This window comes from Pseudomassariella vexata, assembly GCF_002105095.1.
Source record: "Pseudomassariella vexata strain CBS 129021 chromosome Unknown BCR38scaffold_3, whole genome shotgun sequence".
In the NCBI taxonomy this organism is placed as follows: Eukaryota; Fungi; Ascomycota; class Sordariomycetes; order Amphisphaeriales; family Pseudomassariaceae; genus Pseudomassariella; species Pseudomassariella vexata.
The window spans coordinates 2024439-2039641 of NW_024467958.1; the positions used below are offsets into that span (position 1 = coordinate 2024439).

Consider the following 15203-nt stretch of genomic DNA (forward strand, 5'->3'; position numbering starts at 1 on the left):
GTGTTAGGTACGTAGATGATTGTACGTAAGTAAGCAGATTTTAGTTGAGTACATATCGTCTATGATGCACTTATGATCATATATTAGACGGATGTAAGTGGTGCATACACCCAAAAGTCCATCTGGGACTGCGTACCGCGTTGGGACTATTTTGAACGGTCCCCCATGATCAAAATATTTTCATAAGCCGAACTTTTGAAGTCGATTGAACATGAGTCCTGTGAATGAGACCGCAGGGGATCTGGTTTTGATCCTGTTACCAAATAAATCGTCGTACGGTGGCTATATAGTTGGAGCCAGCCCCCACTTGTTATGAAATGCAACAACTCCCTAGACATGTATTGCAGTTGAAGAGTCGCAGTGATTCAATCCCGTTGGTAAATAGCTGGAATAGCGTAACCGAGTTGACGTTGCTAAACAACGCAGCAGATACAATTATTAAGCATGCTTATACCGGAAACGGAATTATTCAGATTGTGTCGGAATCCAGGTATTAGGGGCTATATTGGTACTATGAAGGTGCGTGAGGGACCAATCCCAAGTTGGTCCTGATGGATCCCTAAACACTACAACGCGTGCGTGCCTGCCTGCCTCGTACCCATCCACACCTGAGGCCACAACTTCCCACAGATTGAGATTAACATTACTTTCATCCTTGACAACTTGTCGGTTTCTCTCTGTTGCGAACTTGTATGCTCGCATCTTATACTATCCCGAGAGGACGCCATCTTGTCTGATGCAAATTTGAAGTCGTATACAGTCAGAGCTCGCAGCCCAATCCTCTATCAACCCCTATATAGCTTCGTGAACCCTTCCGAAGGCGGTTGTAGCCAGTTCCTCTTATCGTATACCTTTCCCTCGCCCTCTATCACGTGGAAAGTATATATGATCCTTCCTTTCTGACTTAAGTTCTTCTCGCTCTTGTGCAGTAAATTGCCATGTATCAGAACCAACGAGCCCGCCTTGACTTCACCCATCTTGTACTCCCCCTCTTCATCCCCATCCTTCAGACTCTCCCCATAGCCCTCTTTCGACGGAAACCGAGCCCCCTCATTATCAAAAAACGTAGTTCCCGACCCATTTTGATCTCTCACAAACCGACTCTTCACCGGCGCCCACCGATGGCTCCCAGCCAAGAAACTCAAACACCCATTCTCGATCGTCGCATCCTCAAGCGCGTACCAGAACCCTACCGCGCTCGGCGGGTCCGTGTATAAAAAGGTGCTGTCCTGGTGCGGTGGCACCGCGCCTCCTATCTCGGGCTGCTTGCAAATCACCATGCTCTGCAGCACCCTCGGGTCCCGGAACCCCAGCGCCCGCGCCACTGCTGCCGGGTGCGACTCTTTCCTCCCGGCCTCGACGGAACCACCGGTCGAGCCCGCGCCGAGTAGGTCCGGGTTGAGCGCTGGGTCGAGCAGAGACGCGAAGGGTGGGGATAGGGAGTGCAGGTAGTGGCCGATTTTATTGATGGCGCGGGATTTGGGTTTAATCAGTTCGCCGGTCGATGAAAAGGCATCCTCTTCGAAGAAGAAGCGGATCTTATCGCCTGAGGTCAGGAAGTAGTCGTCGCCGACGTGGGCGGACTTCTCGCCTGTGCTGAATTTCGTCATCGGGTGGTCGGCTAGGGAGAAGTTTTCGAGCATCATGTGGGCTTCGGAGAGGAGGGCTTGGACGGTCGTTGGTGGCAGGGCGTTGGGTATTATGAGGTAGCCGTCCTTGTGGAAGGTTTCTAGTTGCGAGGTGGTGAGGCCCCGCGGGCGTCACTGGGTGTTGTGCTGGACATAGTTGGATTTTCTTTTGCTTTTGCTACACTGAAGTACAAGCTGAAGAATTGCGAGTGGTGTCTTTAATACTTTGCGTCTCTGAATAGGATCAAGTGCTAAAGATGACGAAGGCTTGGAGATCGCCGCGGGGCTAAGGTCGCAGCTGCTTTGCTGCTCAATGCGGAAAGGTTCCCCCACTGAGGGGTCATTCTAAGTCCGTATGCGATAGCGCTCATACGGTGTTTGTGGTCACTTCAAAGGCGAAACAAACTGTTCGTATCTAGAAGTCACACGGTGTCCTCATCAACAACCCCACCAGAGTCGGTCAAGTCAAACAGCCAACAAGTGTCACAGCATCAACCCCTATTAATACATCGGTAACTCCTCCAGCTTTGTAACCATAAGAAATTAGATATCCCCCGATTGCGACAATGGCAACAGATGAGGGAGCGCCCCTGGGCCAGCCGGCACTCGAGATCCTGGAAGGCAGAATATGGGTTGATGGTTGCTGGGACTTCTTCCACCACGGTCACGCAGGGGCAATGCTGCAGGCGCGCCAACTGGGCAACGAGCTCTACGTTGGTGTACACTCCGATGAGTCTATTCTGGAAAACAAAGGCCCTACCGTCATGACGTTGGAGGAGCGGTACGGATGTTTCTTCCCAACTTCTACGCAAGAGGCATTCTACTGATCCTTGCTCAAGCCTGTCTGCCGTTGACGCTTGTCGCTGGGTAACAAGGTCTGTTACGCATGCCCCATACGTCACGCAACTATCCTGGATCAGTCACTTTGGGTGCAAATATGTGGTCCACGGCGACGACATCACCTCGGATAGTAGCGGTGAGGACTGCTACCGTTTTGTGAAAGCCGCGGGCCGGTTCAAAGTGGTGAAGAGAACGCCGAGCATCTCTACAACAGATCTCGTTGGTCGCATGCTGCTGTGCACCAGGACCCATTTCATCAAGTCTCTGCAGAAGATGCTGGCTGGTGAGGAGGGCCATGGAACTGAGGCAGAGAGGAAGGCCGAGGGCGCGGCCATGCTGGAGCGCGTTCGGTTGTACGCCACAGACGAGACGGGCAAAAACCCGGGTGCCGACGTCTGGTTTTGGGTGGCCTCTGATGCGGCGAAAGTCGAGGACACGGAAGAGGAAAAGGGGTCTTTTCGGTCCCTTCTCAAGGGACCGGGACCGAAGCCGGGCCAACGAGTTGTCTACGTTGATGGAGGCTTCGACTTATTCTCCAGCGGCCATATCGAATTTTTGCGGTTGGTTGTTGAGGCTGAAAAGACGTTGGCCCGCAAAGACGGCTGGTATGATGAACAAGCAACAAATGAGCGAGTTGGCAAGGGCAGCGACTATGGTCCGGTCTTCGTAGTCGCTGGTGTCCACGACGACGAAGTCATTAACCACTGGAAAGGCGTCAACTACCCCATCATGAACATCTACGAAAGAGGTCTATGCGTATTACAATGCCGGGTGAGTCCTCGAACTGTCCATCCTTTGGGCTTCTAGACTAACACAACCTAGTACGTGAACGCGGTAGTCTTTGGAGCCCCGTTTTCGCCCACCAAATCGTATCTGTCTACATTGCCATGGGGCACTCCCGATGCTGTGTATCACGGACCAACATCGTTCATGCCATTATCATACGATCCGTACGCAGCTCCCAAGGAAATGGGCATTTTCCAGGAGATATCTACCCACAATTTCCAGGAAGTCAATGCTGGGACAATCGTGCAACGCATCATGAGAAGCAGGGACTTGTACGAAGAACGGCAAAGGAAGAAGGGGGTCAAGGCGGGCGCCGAGGCTGCAGCTCGGGAAAGAGAGATATTCGAGGAGGAGCAGCGTCTCAAAGAGGCGAGAACGGCTTCGTCGTGAGATGGTTTTGGCGCATGGATTGATGAAAGAAGGACCTCGGGAGGTTTTTGACGGCCAAAATAGACAGTATTAGATATCCATGCGAAATTTGGTTATTAAACTTTGCAAATTGCATAGGACGTACCCGAGTGGCCGGGTGTCGAGGTGGAGATAAATCGTGTTGCAAGTTGGGTTATTCATGGGTAACAATCTATTAAGAGTCCGGAATAATGATACCGGTCTTGCCGGTCGTCGAAATTAGAGCTCGGAGTTGCATCCGCGGTCCGATCAACTCCCTGGGGCCATGTAATGATCCGTGCGTAGCGCTGCAGACTGGCCCATGCTCTTTCTAGAAGGCATGAACAAGAACATCATAATGCAGATCCTGAAGTCATTCCGGACTGCCCGCCGTGCTCCAAATTGCTAATGACTCGCCCCTTTGACCCCTCAATCCCTGCTCTACTCTTGCTGATGAGACAGAAAGTTGGTAAAGGGGTTCTTTATTGAATGAAAAACGGGTCGGGAATATGTGCTCGTAACGAATTAGCCCAACCACCCAAGACGAACATTGGAATTAAAAACTTCTTTTTTGTTGTGTTTGTTGTACTCGGAACGTTGGGAAAGAGCTGGGATGGAAGATGGGAGGTTGGACGACAACTCATGCTGCATGGATCGTGCTCCCTTCTGGAAGCAGCGAAGAAGCTTCACAACTCATGCATTCAAGCAATCAGAAGCAACTGGGCTAGCAACCCGCTGCTATAGGACTGGGGGTAGCATGGGCGCACGGGGTACAGAGAGCTCCTGGCTGCTCAAATGCCCGTGGTTCTTACCCCACTCCCTCTTGAGCACGGGCTTTTGAATGATCTTCAAGCGGCAGAGAGGGATGAGGAGGGATGAGGGCACTCAGCGGGCTGGCATTCCATTTTCGGCCCTCGAGGAACCCTTTCCCCTCCAAGACCTTGCTGTCAATCTCCCCAAGTTCACCACAAAGCTACCTGGCAAATAGTGATTAGCAGGTTTTCAACAAACCGCCGCGGCCCTCGTTGGTATACGATTAAATAGCTTTTCCTCTAGTTCCTCTATTTGAATTACTATCTTATCTCCACCCAGCCTGAAGACAACCCCCCAGTGGATCGTCGTTCACAGGTCGAGACTCGAGGTCCTGTCGCTACGCTACGCTACGCAATTGTCACTATCTGCCCCTCCCTCCCCAACTACAGCTGCGTAGTATCAAATCCTTGAGTCGTCCCGGGTGCTGTACTGTGCTGTGCTGCTGCCCCAATACATACTACCCCAGCAACACGCCTGCATTCTTTACCACGAGTGTCACGGCATTGGAAATACCAACTGCAGCTCTTGAACAAGTTGCTCATTCTGATTGCGGAGTAAGTCGATGCACCTTTATCTCATCATCTGCCGCTTTCCTCATCCTGTCTCACCCCCCGGTTCGTCCATCCTTCTTCCCACTGTCCCTACCCTTATTTCTGCGTACTGCCCCTGGGCAAAATTAAGACATCTGGAATTCTTGACATCCTTCTGGAACGTTTCCACCCTCTTCTTCAGCTTTGCTTCTGGCCAGTGTAACTTGCGTAATCTGCCCACCGGCCGGCCCCATTCGAGGCCTGCAACTCCTCTCCTCCTGCTCCATCTTTTTCTTTGGACAGCCTTGGCTCAAGCTATCTCTTATTACATAGGCACATCATTTAGCGCCCTGTCCTCACGGCCCTCCTCTCCACAATCGGTAGTACAGGTGGCTAACCCCAGCCGAGCGAAGCTTAGCCACGATCTATTCGCAGGGAGTCATAAAGCCAGCTGGACTATTGCATACTTAGCTGCTCTGGAGATCAAACCATCAGGTACTTGCATGCCACCTTTTCAGCTCATCTCCGTTCATCTCATCTCTTGATACTTTTCTTCCGATGCTCTCGCCCTCATAAAAACCTCATGCGCCAGGTGTAGAACCACCCAGCCATTACATCACATTGCTTATTGCTGTTCCTGCCTTCTCTGCCTTGCCAAATCCGCCGCCATGATGTCTCTACCATCCGCTTACCAGAAGGAAATCCAAGGCCTCGAGAGCCAGATTCGCCTAGAGAACCCACCCGATATCCTACAATTCTGCTCCGACTATTTCCTTCGACGACTCGCAGACGAGCGCAAACAACACATTACTACTACACGCAAGAACCCCACCCTCCAGACTGGCAACATGTCGATGTCGGGCACCACCTTCACGAGCCCATTTGCGGCCAATTCGAACCCTTTCGGCGGTGATGGAAGAAGGAGCGAGAGAGCAACCTCGCCGTCTCCCGCGCTGCTGAATGTTGTCGAGGAGGACGAGAACGACGCCGTCACATCCCCCACAACCCCATCATTTGGCAAGACAAATAGCCCTAACGGCGGCTTTCGGGTTCCCTTTTCGGGCGACGCTTCGGCAGATGGACCACCCTCTTCGCTAAGAGGGCCTCCAAACCCCGACTCATATCCTCCCCAATACAACTTTGGTCGTCGTACTTCGGTCTCTGCCGAGTCGCTGAAGCCAGTAGCCGATGCCAATGACAATTGGACCCCGCCATCCTACCACAAGACGAGCGACCAGTTGGAGAGGCTGAAGAAGTCCATCAAGGACAACTTTCTGTTCAGTCACCTCGACGAGGACCAGAATGACCAGATTCTCGGTGCTCTGCAGGAGAAGCCGATACCGGCCAAAGATATTAAGGTAGGCCCCTACTTCTGCCGTGATATATTTAGTTTACTAACATCGGCAAGGTGATTACGCAAGGCGATGCAGGAGACTACTTCTACGTAGTCGAGAGAGGTACTTTCGATGTATACGTCAACCATACTGGTTCGCTGCAAGCGGGACCAGACGGACTGGGCGACAAAGTGGGCACAATCCAAGCCGGAGGCTCTTTCGGTGAGCTAGCATTGATGTACAATGCTCCTCGAGCCGCCACGGTCGTGTCTGCGGAATCTGGTTGCACGCTATGGGCACTCGACCGTGTAACGTTCCGCCGCATTTTGATGGAATCGACTTTCGCACGCAGGCGCCTATATGAGAGCTTCCTTGAGGAGGTGCCACTCCTGCAGTCGCTCACACCATACGAGCGATCCAAGATATCTGACGCCCTCGAAACACAGAGGTTCCCTGCTCGTTCTACAATCATCCGGGAGGGTGACATTGGCCAGTCCTTTTACCTGCTCGAAGATGGCAAGTGTGAGGCGTACAAGGAAGGTCAGTCGGAACCTGTTAAGCACTATAAGAAGGGCGACTTCTTCGGCGAGCTGGCGTTGCTTAACGACGCGCCACGAGCTGCAAGCGTCGTCAGTACCACAGATGTCAAGGTGGCCACGCTCGGCAAGAGTGCTTTTGCTCGCCTTCTCGGACCCGTTGAGAGCATCATGAGGAGGACTCGATATGTCGGTGTCAAGTCGGGAGTCGAGGATGTGGATCCCCTTCATTTCTTGCAAAGGGAGCTACATGCCTGATTTTATGAGGGACCGGCCGTCAAGCTGAGGAGCTAAAATGACATGGAAGGCAGGAACAGAGCACTATTGTGGTATGGCGGAAGAAAGGACCATTGACTGAATTGAGACGGGAAAACCATTGGTATGCGGTTGAGGAGGGGCGTTCATGGATTACCCTCGTTTTCTGGTAGTATTGTCAGGCTTGCCTAGTTAGCAGTTACCGTAGAGAAGCTCGTGCTAGCAAGCAAATATCGTTTTCATATTTCCCCTGAACGCCGCAGTATGATGTCTCTCCAAGGTGCCTTGATATTGTACTCGCCACCATTATTTTACGTGCCATGCTTTGACACCTGTTGTATCTCGACCGCAGCATCCAAGACTTTGCCTCCAGCGCGCAAGGAACAACTTCAAGAATATCCCGACCTCCTCTTCTCCAAGATCTCTCCCCTTAACTGCTGCGCCGCGACCTCCGTCTCCAACACCCGCCCCACGCCCCTCTTCCACGTCTCCTCCAACCCCTTAAGCTCCTCCCCATGCTCCTCCTGCATCCGCTTCCGCCCAATATTGACCAAATCAATATCGCGCTTCGCGTCAGCAAGCTCCTTTTCGAGCATCTGTAGCTCCATCTCCGTCTGCCAGTTGCCTACGAGCCAGGCATTCTTGCCGAAGCTGTCCAGCAGGCTCAGGTGAGTGTATCGCGAGCGCAGGTACGTGTTTTGGGTGTAGGCTTTTGCGAGGAGGGATTGGAGCTCGGGAAGGGAGGGTGATGATGATGAGGAAGAAGAGGAGGGGAGTTCGAGGGTCTCGTAGCGGTGTAGGTCGATGGCTTTTAGGGGTTCGCCTGTGGCGGCGCGGGTGAGTTCTTGGGTTAGCAGGGGAGTGAAGGCTGGTGTGTAGGCGGCGGGAAGAGAAGGATGGGGCACGGCTGGTTCTGAGGAGGTGGTAGAGGATAGGTCAGCGTCGATGAGAGATTGCGCTGCGGCGCGCTGAGCGGGTGTGGGTTCGCGGTCGATGTCTAAGGGTTTAAGGTGGTTAGTTCGCGTCCGGGGGACCGTGGGGGAGAACCTACATGGGAGGGATTCGTGGACTGTTGTTTTAACCGACATCTTGTTTTGATTATTGAGGTGTAGGCGGTGTGACTATGGAACTACTTGAACAAATTGATGGGTACATGGGCGGTCAATCGGTTGGGGTAAACTGATGCTATTCGTCTTCCGATGGAGCTGCCAGTCGCGATGCTGAACTGGCGATTTTCCGTTATCGCGATAACAACGGGCGGCAGCCACTCGGTACTTAGCAAGGAGGGTCTCCGGGCGAGCCGGGGGCAGCTCTTACCGGCTGTCTATGACGCACCTGCAACCAGACCGGTTGGTTCGGCTAGAAGCATACTGGGCTTATGTGATTCTTCACAGCTACGTTCAAAGGCGGCAAGTTCGAAGAAAGAAAATGATTATTGATTTGAGCATTTGCAAAACCTTCAAATGTTTTCTGTGTTGACCAACTCCCAGTATGATACTGCATAGCAACCTTGAAGCGACGAATGCACAGCATGCAGCCCACCAAGATCACCGTTGATGATGCTAGACCCCCCGGCCACAGGAGCACCAGAGCTTCATTCATCCGCAAAACCATAAGCCTCCTCCCATTTGTTCTCTTAGCAGCAATCTTTGTTACGTTTACATGGCCTTCCAGCAAACAATATGTCTGGGGCCCTTTGGGTTCCGAAGAAACCCAGGCAGATCTGCCGGCGGCGGAAGGCGATGAGTATCTGCTGGGCGTGGGCAAAGGCGACATTACGGGCCCCTGTGTGGAAATCAACTTGATGGGATACGCAGATCCAAAACAGATTGGCACTGGACTTCGGCAGCGCCTCTACTCGCGGGCCTTCATCATTGGTGACCCCGAGCGCCCCTCGGACAGGTTTGTTTATCTAGTCCTTGACACCCAGTCTGGGGATACTGCCGTGCGGTATGGCATTCTCAAAGGGCTGAAGGAACTCGGTCCCGAATATGCTTACTATGGCCATCACAACCTGGCTGTAACGGGGACTCACTCGCACTCCGGGCCTGGCGCCTGGCTCAACTACCTACTTCCCCAGATTACGAGTAAGGGATTCAACCAGCAGAGCTACAGAGCCATCGTAGACGGTGCTGTGCTGTCAATACAGCAAGCTCATGAGAAGATGGTGCTGGGTCATCTGAGTGTTGGCACGACCAAAGTCTTTGGTGCCAACATCAACCGGAGCTTGTACGCTTATCTCGCAAATCCGGAAGCCGAACGCGCGAGATACAACACGACCACGGAGGATGATGGGTCCGTAGAGAAGGACTTGACTTTGCTCAAGTTCCAGCGTGCTTCGGACAAGAAGAACATTGGCGTACTGACTTGGTTCCCAACACACGGCACTTCGGTTCTAGGCAACAATACCTTGATCTCAGGGGACAACAAAGGGGTAGCTGCCAAGCTGTTTGAGGACAGCGTTGTGGGTGACAAATCTGCGGCCGAAGGATTTGTAGCCGGTTTTTCGCAGGCTAGTGTTGGAGACACTAGCCCCAACGTGCTCGGGGCTTGGTGTGAAGATGGCTCGGGGCAGATGTGCAACTTCGAAAACAGCACTTGCAGTGATGGAAAGGTCCAGCATTGTCATGCTCGAGGACCCCTTTTCACGGCAGATGACACGGGGACTTCATCCTGCTACGAAATCGGAAAGCGACAATTCGAACCTGCTAGGAAGTTGTACGATGGGCTGGATTTGTCTCCTGCTCCTGTCCAGGGCCGTTGGGTCAAATCATTCCACAACTTCCACAACATGTCGAGCTACCAGTTCGTACTGCCAAACGGTACACAAGTGAGGACATGTCCCGCTGCCCTGGGGTATTCTTTCGCGGCTGGAACCTCGGACGGGCCCGGCGTCTTCGATTTCACTCAACATGATGGTGGTCCTGGGACCACATCTCCTGTTTGGCAAGTTGTCTCCGGACTTCTCAAAGCGCCTTCGGAGGAACAGAAAGCCTGCCATTCACCCAAGCCGATTCTGCTTGACGTGGGGGAAATGACGAGTCCGTATATGTGGACTCCGAATGTTGTGGACATGCAAGTCTTCCGCGTCGGTCAGTTTGTTATCATTGTGAGCCCGGGTGAGGCGACCACCATGGCTGGACGCCGTTGGAAGAATGCTGTCGCTGGCGAGATAAACGCTCTATTGTCGAAGAACGACGAGCTGTCGCCGGTGGTTGTCCTTGGAGGACCAGCGAATAGCTATACGCATTACATTACTACTGAGGAAGAATATGGGTACGTCTCCATTTCCAACCTCTTCCCGCCAAGCAGACCATTGCCTATTTCATAGCAAACGGCTCTATGCGTTTGATGCTGACAACGAAATAGCATCCAACGATACGAAGGCGCTAGCACATTGTACGGGCCACACACCCTGGCAGCCTACATCAACGTGACTCTATCCCTAATCCCGTATTTAAGCGCATCATCAAACAAACAACCTCCCATGGGCCCTCAACCACCAGATAACAGCAATCGGAGCCTAAGCTTCGTTCCAGGCGTAGTACACGACAAGCCCCCAATATTCAAAGCCTTCGGCGACGTCATCACCGACGTACGGGAAACCTACCGCCGCGGCACCTCCGCCACCGTCGTCTTTGTCGGCGCGAATCCCCGAAACAGTTTAAGACTAGAGCGCAGCTACGCCATGGTAGAAAAGTTGATAGAAACGCCTGCAGATTTACTACTCCGACACAAGACTACTCGGGTCACAGCAGATGGCGCAGATAAGCGACAGTGGATCGTTGTGCGCGATGACAGCGATTGGCACCTCGTGTTCCGTTGGCGTCGGACAAGCGAGTTGCTCGCTACGAGTGAGGTCGAGATTACGTGGGAGACGGAGGAGTGGACAGAGCCGGGAATATACCGGCTTAAATACTATGGGAATGCGAAGAGCTTGAGTGGAGAGATTACTGAGTTTGAGGGTATCAGTCGGGATTTTACGCTCATTTGATTGCATGAAGATATGGATTCGTCAATGGGTACAGCAGGACAGGACGCGAAGTTTCTATATTAGGGTCATCGTTTTAGTATACCAGGGAGAATGGCTTGGGCAATTTGGATATCAAAATGCGGAACACAGGATCAAGGCGTCACGGTTTCTATGCGTGAAGCCTGAATCTTTGGGGGTGAAAGGGGCAACAGCCAGCTGGATGGGGATTCACGAATGGATTTTAGATCGCATTGGCCCAGATAGCAGATATGAGTGAAGATGATGATCAAGCATTCATTGACAAGATGTATGAAACTCCAAGCGACCGAGTACATGCAGCCGCGCAGCAGATCCGTCCTTATAGTATTTCCATTCCGTTCCCTGCCAGTCTCGACGCCTATATGAAGAAGCGAAACTCCATATTTGCAAATGCTCGTGCTTTCAGTTGTTGCTAAGGCCGTCCCGTTTGTTCCTTCCATATATCCCTGCTTATGCCACCACAGTTTCGACGGCCAGATTACCGCCTAAGAGCCCGAAGAAAACGATACCAATATGTTCCCAGTGAAAACACGGTACTATGACCGTTGTGGGTATCAAAAACTTTGCAAAAGATAAGAATAAAAATAATGCCATGCCACTGCGAATGCTTGAACAGCGATAGATTTGACCAATCGGTCCTGATGTCCGTCAGCTCAGATGGCGCCGAGCCAACGTCGGCATTAGTAAGCGCAAAGTCAACCCAACCATCCGGGCTGGGACAACGCTGTTTCAGTCTTGTGTATTGACTCTGTTGAAGTAGGTTCGACTGATATCTCAAGGCAGAGCCAGCAAAGCGAAGTGCCCACCAACAACTGGGCGTGCGGTAAAACTCAGTCCGGAGGGATAATCCCCCGTGACGGCGTCATACAGATCGGTAAACGCCTTGTTCGTCGGTGTGACATTGATCCAGTTGGCCACAAGCTTGATGATTTTGTCCCTAGTATCGGTCGATGCAATGGCAGCGCAGAACAACATCCAGTCCGTCTTGGTCCACGTGTGCCGCGTGTCAAGCGGAATGCCATACTCATCTGCTACGGTCGGGTAGAAGGCACTTTGAATATCGTAGACGGATTGCGGGACGAAGTCGCCGAAGTTGAGAAGGCTGTTGGAGTATAGGTTGTACAGGAGACCGTGCGAGGCGCCATCGCCGTATGAGAGTGTTGTGTGAGGTGGGTTGGCGGCGCTGTTGATGCCCAGGTTTTGCCATTGGCTAACGTAGGATGTTGCCGTATCTCCATATGTCTTTTCATCGCCCGAGTTTCCGGTCAGTTTAGCGATCTCCGACATGGCTCGCAGGCCGATGATCCCCTTAAGAGCCAGATTGGTTTGGTTGGACAGAGGGCCAGCAAAGTCGTCTGTAGAGATCTGGTTCGCTGGGATGAGTGCCTCGTCGACAAGATAGCCAGCCCATTGCTTCAGGATCGGGTAGTGTTTGTTCAAATACTCCGTGTCAGCAGCCCGCTGTGCATAAGCAAGAGCCATAATAATCATGTTACCACACTCTTCCAATGGTTGCGGTTCGTCTGATCCATCTGGGTAGCCCTTAGCTACCGGAAATGTGCCGAGATCATGAATGGCATTAGTATTAGGATAATGACCATTCTCTTGATTTAGGAACAGTGGATCCAACAAGTAGGCTAGGACTTTAGGATTGGTGTAAAGGATCAGTGGCATGGCCGGGAAGATGACGTCGACCGTTTGGATGTCACTGTTGCTGCTGATCTCCTTGAGAAAGACCAAAGGCGCCGAGTCTGTGCCGGTAAACTGCAGAGCACCAAATGTCTGTCTGACACTAAGAGTGGTGATGACCAGGTAGTCCTGACCCGCAGCAGCCAAGGAGTCCGAAGCAATTTTGTTGTCAAGCGCAGTAGCAAGACCAAAGGCATCGCCATAGTCATTGTAGAAGAAGGTGACCTACATTCATTAGAAAAGCCTTCATTGATCAGGGTGCTGCTCACTTACGGCGTCAATGTCGTTTGAAAAGTAGCTCTTCCAAAGAGACGGAACAGTTGTCAGACCACTACCCTCTCCGAGGAACGAAATGGCATTATCCTGCGTCAAACCAAGCGAGAATACTGTCGAAACCGCATTGCTTCCGACGGGCCCGAGGCCATTGCAGAACGCAAAGACTGGCCTAGTAGACTGTTAGTCGACGATTGGAGCGACACTAAAAGCATTTAAACCGACCAGTTGTCATTTACGGCGCGGAAATTAGTGTCCTTCGTATTCGAAAGCTTTCCGTTTGAGACGAAGAGGTTTCTCAGATCATTATCCGCTCCGCTTTGGTATGTGAGCTAAATGTGATTTGATCAGCCTCGTTGCCCACCAGACAAGTGAAGCGTTAACGCATATCCATCTCAAGATCAGATCTGGAGTTGACTTACAGCCGGATAATTGTTAGAGGTAGACCAATACCAAGTACCCCAACTTGCTTGCTGGTTGATCTCTGTCAACTCGGCCTGATCTTGCCGAGCAAAGCTGTGGTACGCTACTCCGTCGGCAGTACCGTAGTCCCATTGTATGACAGCAGCAGTATCACCGGATGCCCATTCTAGGTAAAACATTTAAGCAATGATGTTCCCGCTTCGCACAAGGCTTGGAACTTACCGCCAGACACATCAGCGTACACTTCGACGTCGTGAGTGCTACCGTCTATCGACTGAACTGCAACATCCAGGTAAGAAAAGGTCAAAGATTGCCTCTTCAGATCGTCAGGCGTGACGGGTGACATGAAAGTGATGTTCATGGAAATTTTCCCAGCAACATTCATGATAAACGTGCTTCTAGTCGAAGTATAGGAGAACTCTGTTTGGTCCACAACTTGTGGCTGAACTTCAGGAGCTCCCATCCACGTGTAAGCGGTACCATCTACCCTCACGAGTCCTACCCACCCCGTGATTTGCTGGCTGTGGCAATGTCAGCTCGGCTCCCAAGGAGCCCGCGGATGAGAAAATACATACTTCCAGAATCTCGCCCATGAGTTTTCACCCGCAAGGTATCCACCGTTGCCACCGTCACTGCCAACATTCAACCACGAGTTGAGGTATGGCGCTCGGACAGCAAGAGGAATAGACGGTGGCCTCGCCGGCGAGAAGGTTGAAGCCGCGTTTGCTAGTCCTTCGGCTAGGAGCCCTAGAGCCGCAAATTCTAACCTCATGCTGATCAAGCGGGGGCTAACGTGGATTAAACTGGTAAATCGGCTAACGAAGGCTCGGTATACAAGAAATGTTTGACAGGAGAGGGGATGATGATGGTGACAACTCAAACTCACAGTCGAGAACCCGGAAACTCCGCAAACGGTTGGGCAAGAGCAGGCTATATGAACAAAATTCAGCTTAGGAATAAGAAAATGGACCTTAGGCCCACGTATAAAGGGAGACTTGTGGTGGGATCAGATGTGTTGTCAAATGGGGAAGGGTTGGCAGCACGAACACCCCAGAGACCAGGGATGGAGTGTATACCAGGTCAGCACCGTAAAACGCTTGGAGGAAAGTAATCATGAGACATCTTATTCCACCTGTGACGGCCCTATTAATCAAGCCGACATATGGGCTTGGCCGACCTCACACAGGACGAACTGGCGAGGACTCCCGAGCAAGCGTGTTCATGCGAGTGTGCTGTGGGTGCCTTGCCCAGGGAGTAGAGCCGAGGACAGCTCTACGACGACATATCTTGACAAGGAGATCGGGTGGGTCACAATCCGATGATCTTGGCACGGCTTCGAGAACGTGGGAGACTTGCCCACACGAGAGCTAGGGAGTTCACTAAACTCGGATAGGCTGCGTCAAGGATCATTGATGAGGAAATTACCTGGTAGCGATACCTGGAGAGGGCTGGGCGACTCTGGAGCCGCAGCAGACCACCTGCTTCTGAGCGGTCAGGAAAAGGTTGAATAAGCGTTGTAATATTTCTGCGCTGCGAGTTGCACTCAGGGACAAGCTGTCCATAAGCGGCAAGAGATCTACTAGTCATGGGAGATAGTTCGGGGCATAAAGGCGCTCAATGGTGAGCACGATTGACTAATGAAATTGAGATGGCAGATTTGGTGTTCACGTATTGCCGTTCTGAATACGTGATTTGGG

At 52.1% G+C, this 15203-nt stretch overlaps 6 protein-coding genes across 6 annotated transcripts; 3 read left to right on the forward strand and 3 right to left on the reverse strand.

Moving 5' to 3' along the window:
• Positions 1-471: 471 nt before the first annotated feature.
• BCR38DRAFT_424095 (uncharacterized protein) lies at positions 472-1890 on the reverse strand. Its single transcript, XM_040859628.1, has 2 exons — positions 1765-1890; positions 472-1729 (listed from the first exon to the last, which is right to left on the reverse strand). Exons 1-2 carry the CDS (start codon positions 1781-1783, stop codon positions 786-788), a joined length of 963 nt encoding a protein of 320 aa, XP_040718999.1. The 5' UTR covers positions 1784-1890; the 3' UTR covers positions 472-785.
• Positions 1891-2070: 180 nt separating this feature from the next.
• On the forward strand, positions 2071-3843 carry BCR38DRAFT_424096 (phosphoethanolamine cytidylyltransferas-like protein). Its single transcript, XM_040859629.1, has 3 exons — positions 2071-2409; positions 2468-3239; positions 3291-3843. Exons 1-3 carry the CDS (start codon positions 2195-2197, stop codon positions 3642-3644), a joined length of 1341 nt encoding a protein of 446 aa, XP_040719000.1. The 5' UTR covers positions 2071-2194; the 3' UTR covers positions 3645-3843.
• Positions 3844-5489: 1646 nt separating this feature from the next.
• BCR38DRAFT_137143 (protein kinase A regulatory subunit) lies at positions 5490-7305 on the forward strand. The gene is made up of 2 exons (XM_040853604.1): positions 5490-6342; positions 6393-7305. The coding sequence occupies exons 1-2, from the start codon at positions 5653-5655 to the stop codon at positions 7110-7112; spliced, it is 1410 nt and encodes a 469-aa protein (XP_040719001.1). The 5' UTR covers positions 5490-5652; the 3' UTR covers positions 7113-7305.
• A 193-nt stretch (positions 7306-7498) lies between these two features.
• On the reverse strand, positions 7499-8197 carry BCR38DRAFT_336000 (Pre-mRNA-splicing factor SPF27; the record flags this gene model as incomplete). Its single annotated transcript, XM_040855424.1, has 2 exons — positions 7499-8106; positions 8161-8197. 2 exons carry the CDS (start codon positions 8195-8197, stop codon positions 7499-7501), a joined length of 645 nt encoding a protein of 214 aa, XP_040719002.1.
• A 443-nt stretch (positions 8198-8640) lies between these two features.
• Positions 8641-11103, forward strand: BCR38DRAFT_336465 (Neutral/alkaline nonlysosomal ceramidase; the record flags this gene model as incomplete). The annotated part of the gene is made up of 2 exons (XM_040855456.1): positions 8641-10385; positions 10479-11103. The coding sequence occupies 2 exons, from the start codon at positions 8641-8643 to the stop codon at positions 11101-11103; spliced, it is 2370 nt and encodes a 789-aa protein (XP_040719003.1).
• A 792-nt stretch (positions 11104-11895) lies between these two features.
• On the reverse strand, positions 11896-14278 carry BCR38DRAFT_455604 (uncharacterized protein; the record flags this gene model as incomplete). The annotated part of the gene is made up of 6 exons (XM_040861818.1): positions 11896-13035; positions 13084-13255; positions 13309-13415; positions 13506-13672; positions 13729-14027; positions 14082-14278. 6 exons carry the CDS (start codon positions 14276-14278, stop codon positions 11896-11898), a joined length of 2082 nt encoding a protein of 693 aa, XP_040719004.1.
• Positions 14279-15203: the final 925 nt, after the last annotated feature.

Bases quoted from the DNA above. Each gene is read 5' to 3' on its own strand.
- BCR38DRAFT_137143 (XM_040853604.1), top strand. From the start codon at position 5,653: ATGATGTCTCTACCATCCGCTTACCAGAAGGAAATCCAAGGCCTCGAG. The intron at 6,343-6,392 runs GTAGGCCCCTAC...AACATCGGCAAG, and splicing joins TACCGGCCAAAGATATTAAG to GTGATTACGCAAGGCGATGC.
- BCR38DRAFT_424096 (XM_040859629.1), top strand. From the start codon at position 2,195: ATGGCAACAGATGAGGGAGCGCCCCTGGGCCAGCCGGCACTCGAGATC. The intron at 2,410-2,467 runs GTACGGATGTTT...TCCTTGCTCAAG, and splicing joins GTCATGACGTTGGAGGAGCG to CCTGTCTGCCGTTGACGCTT. The intron at 3,240-3,290 runs GTGAGTCCTCGA...AACACAACCTAG, and splicing joins TATGCGTATTACAATGCCGG to TACGTGAACGCGGTAGTCTT.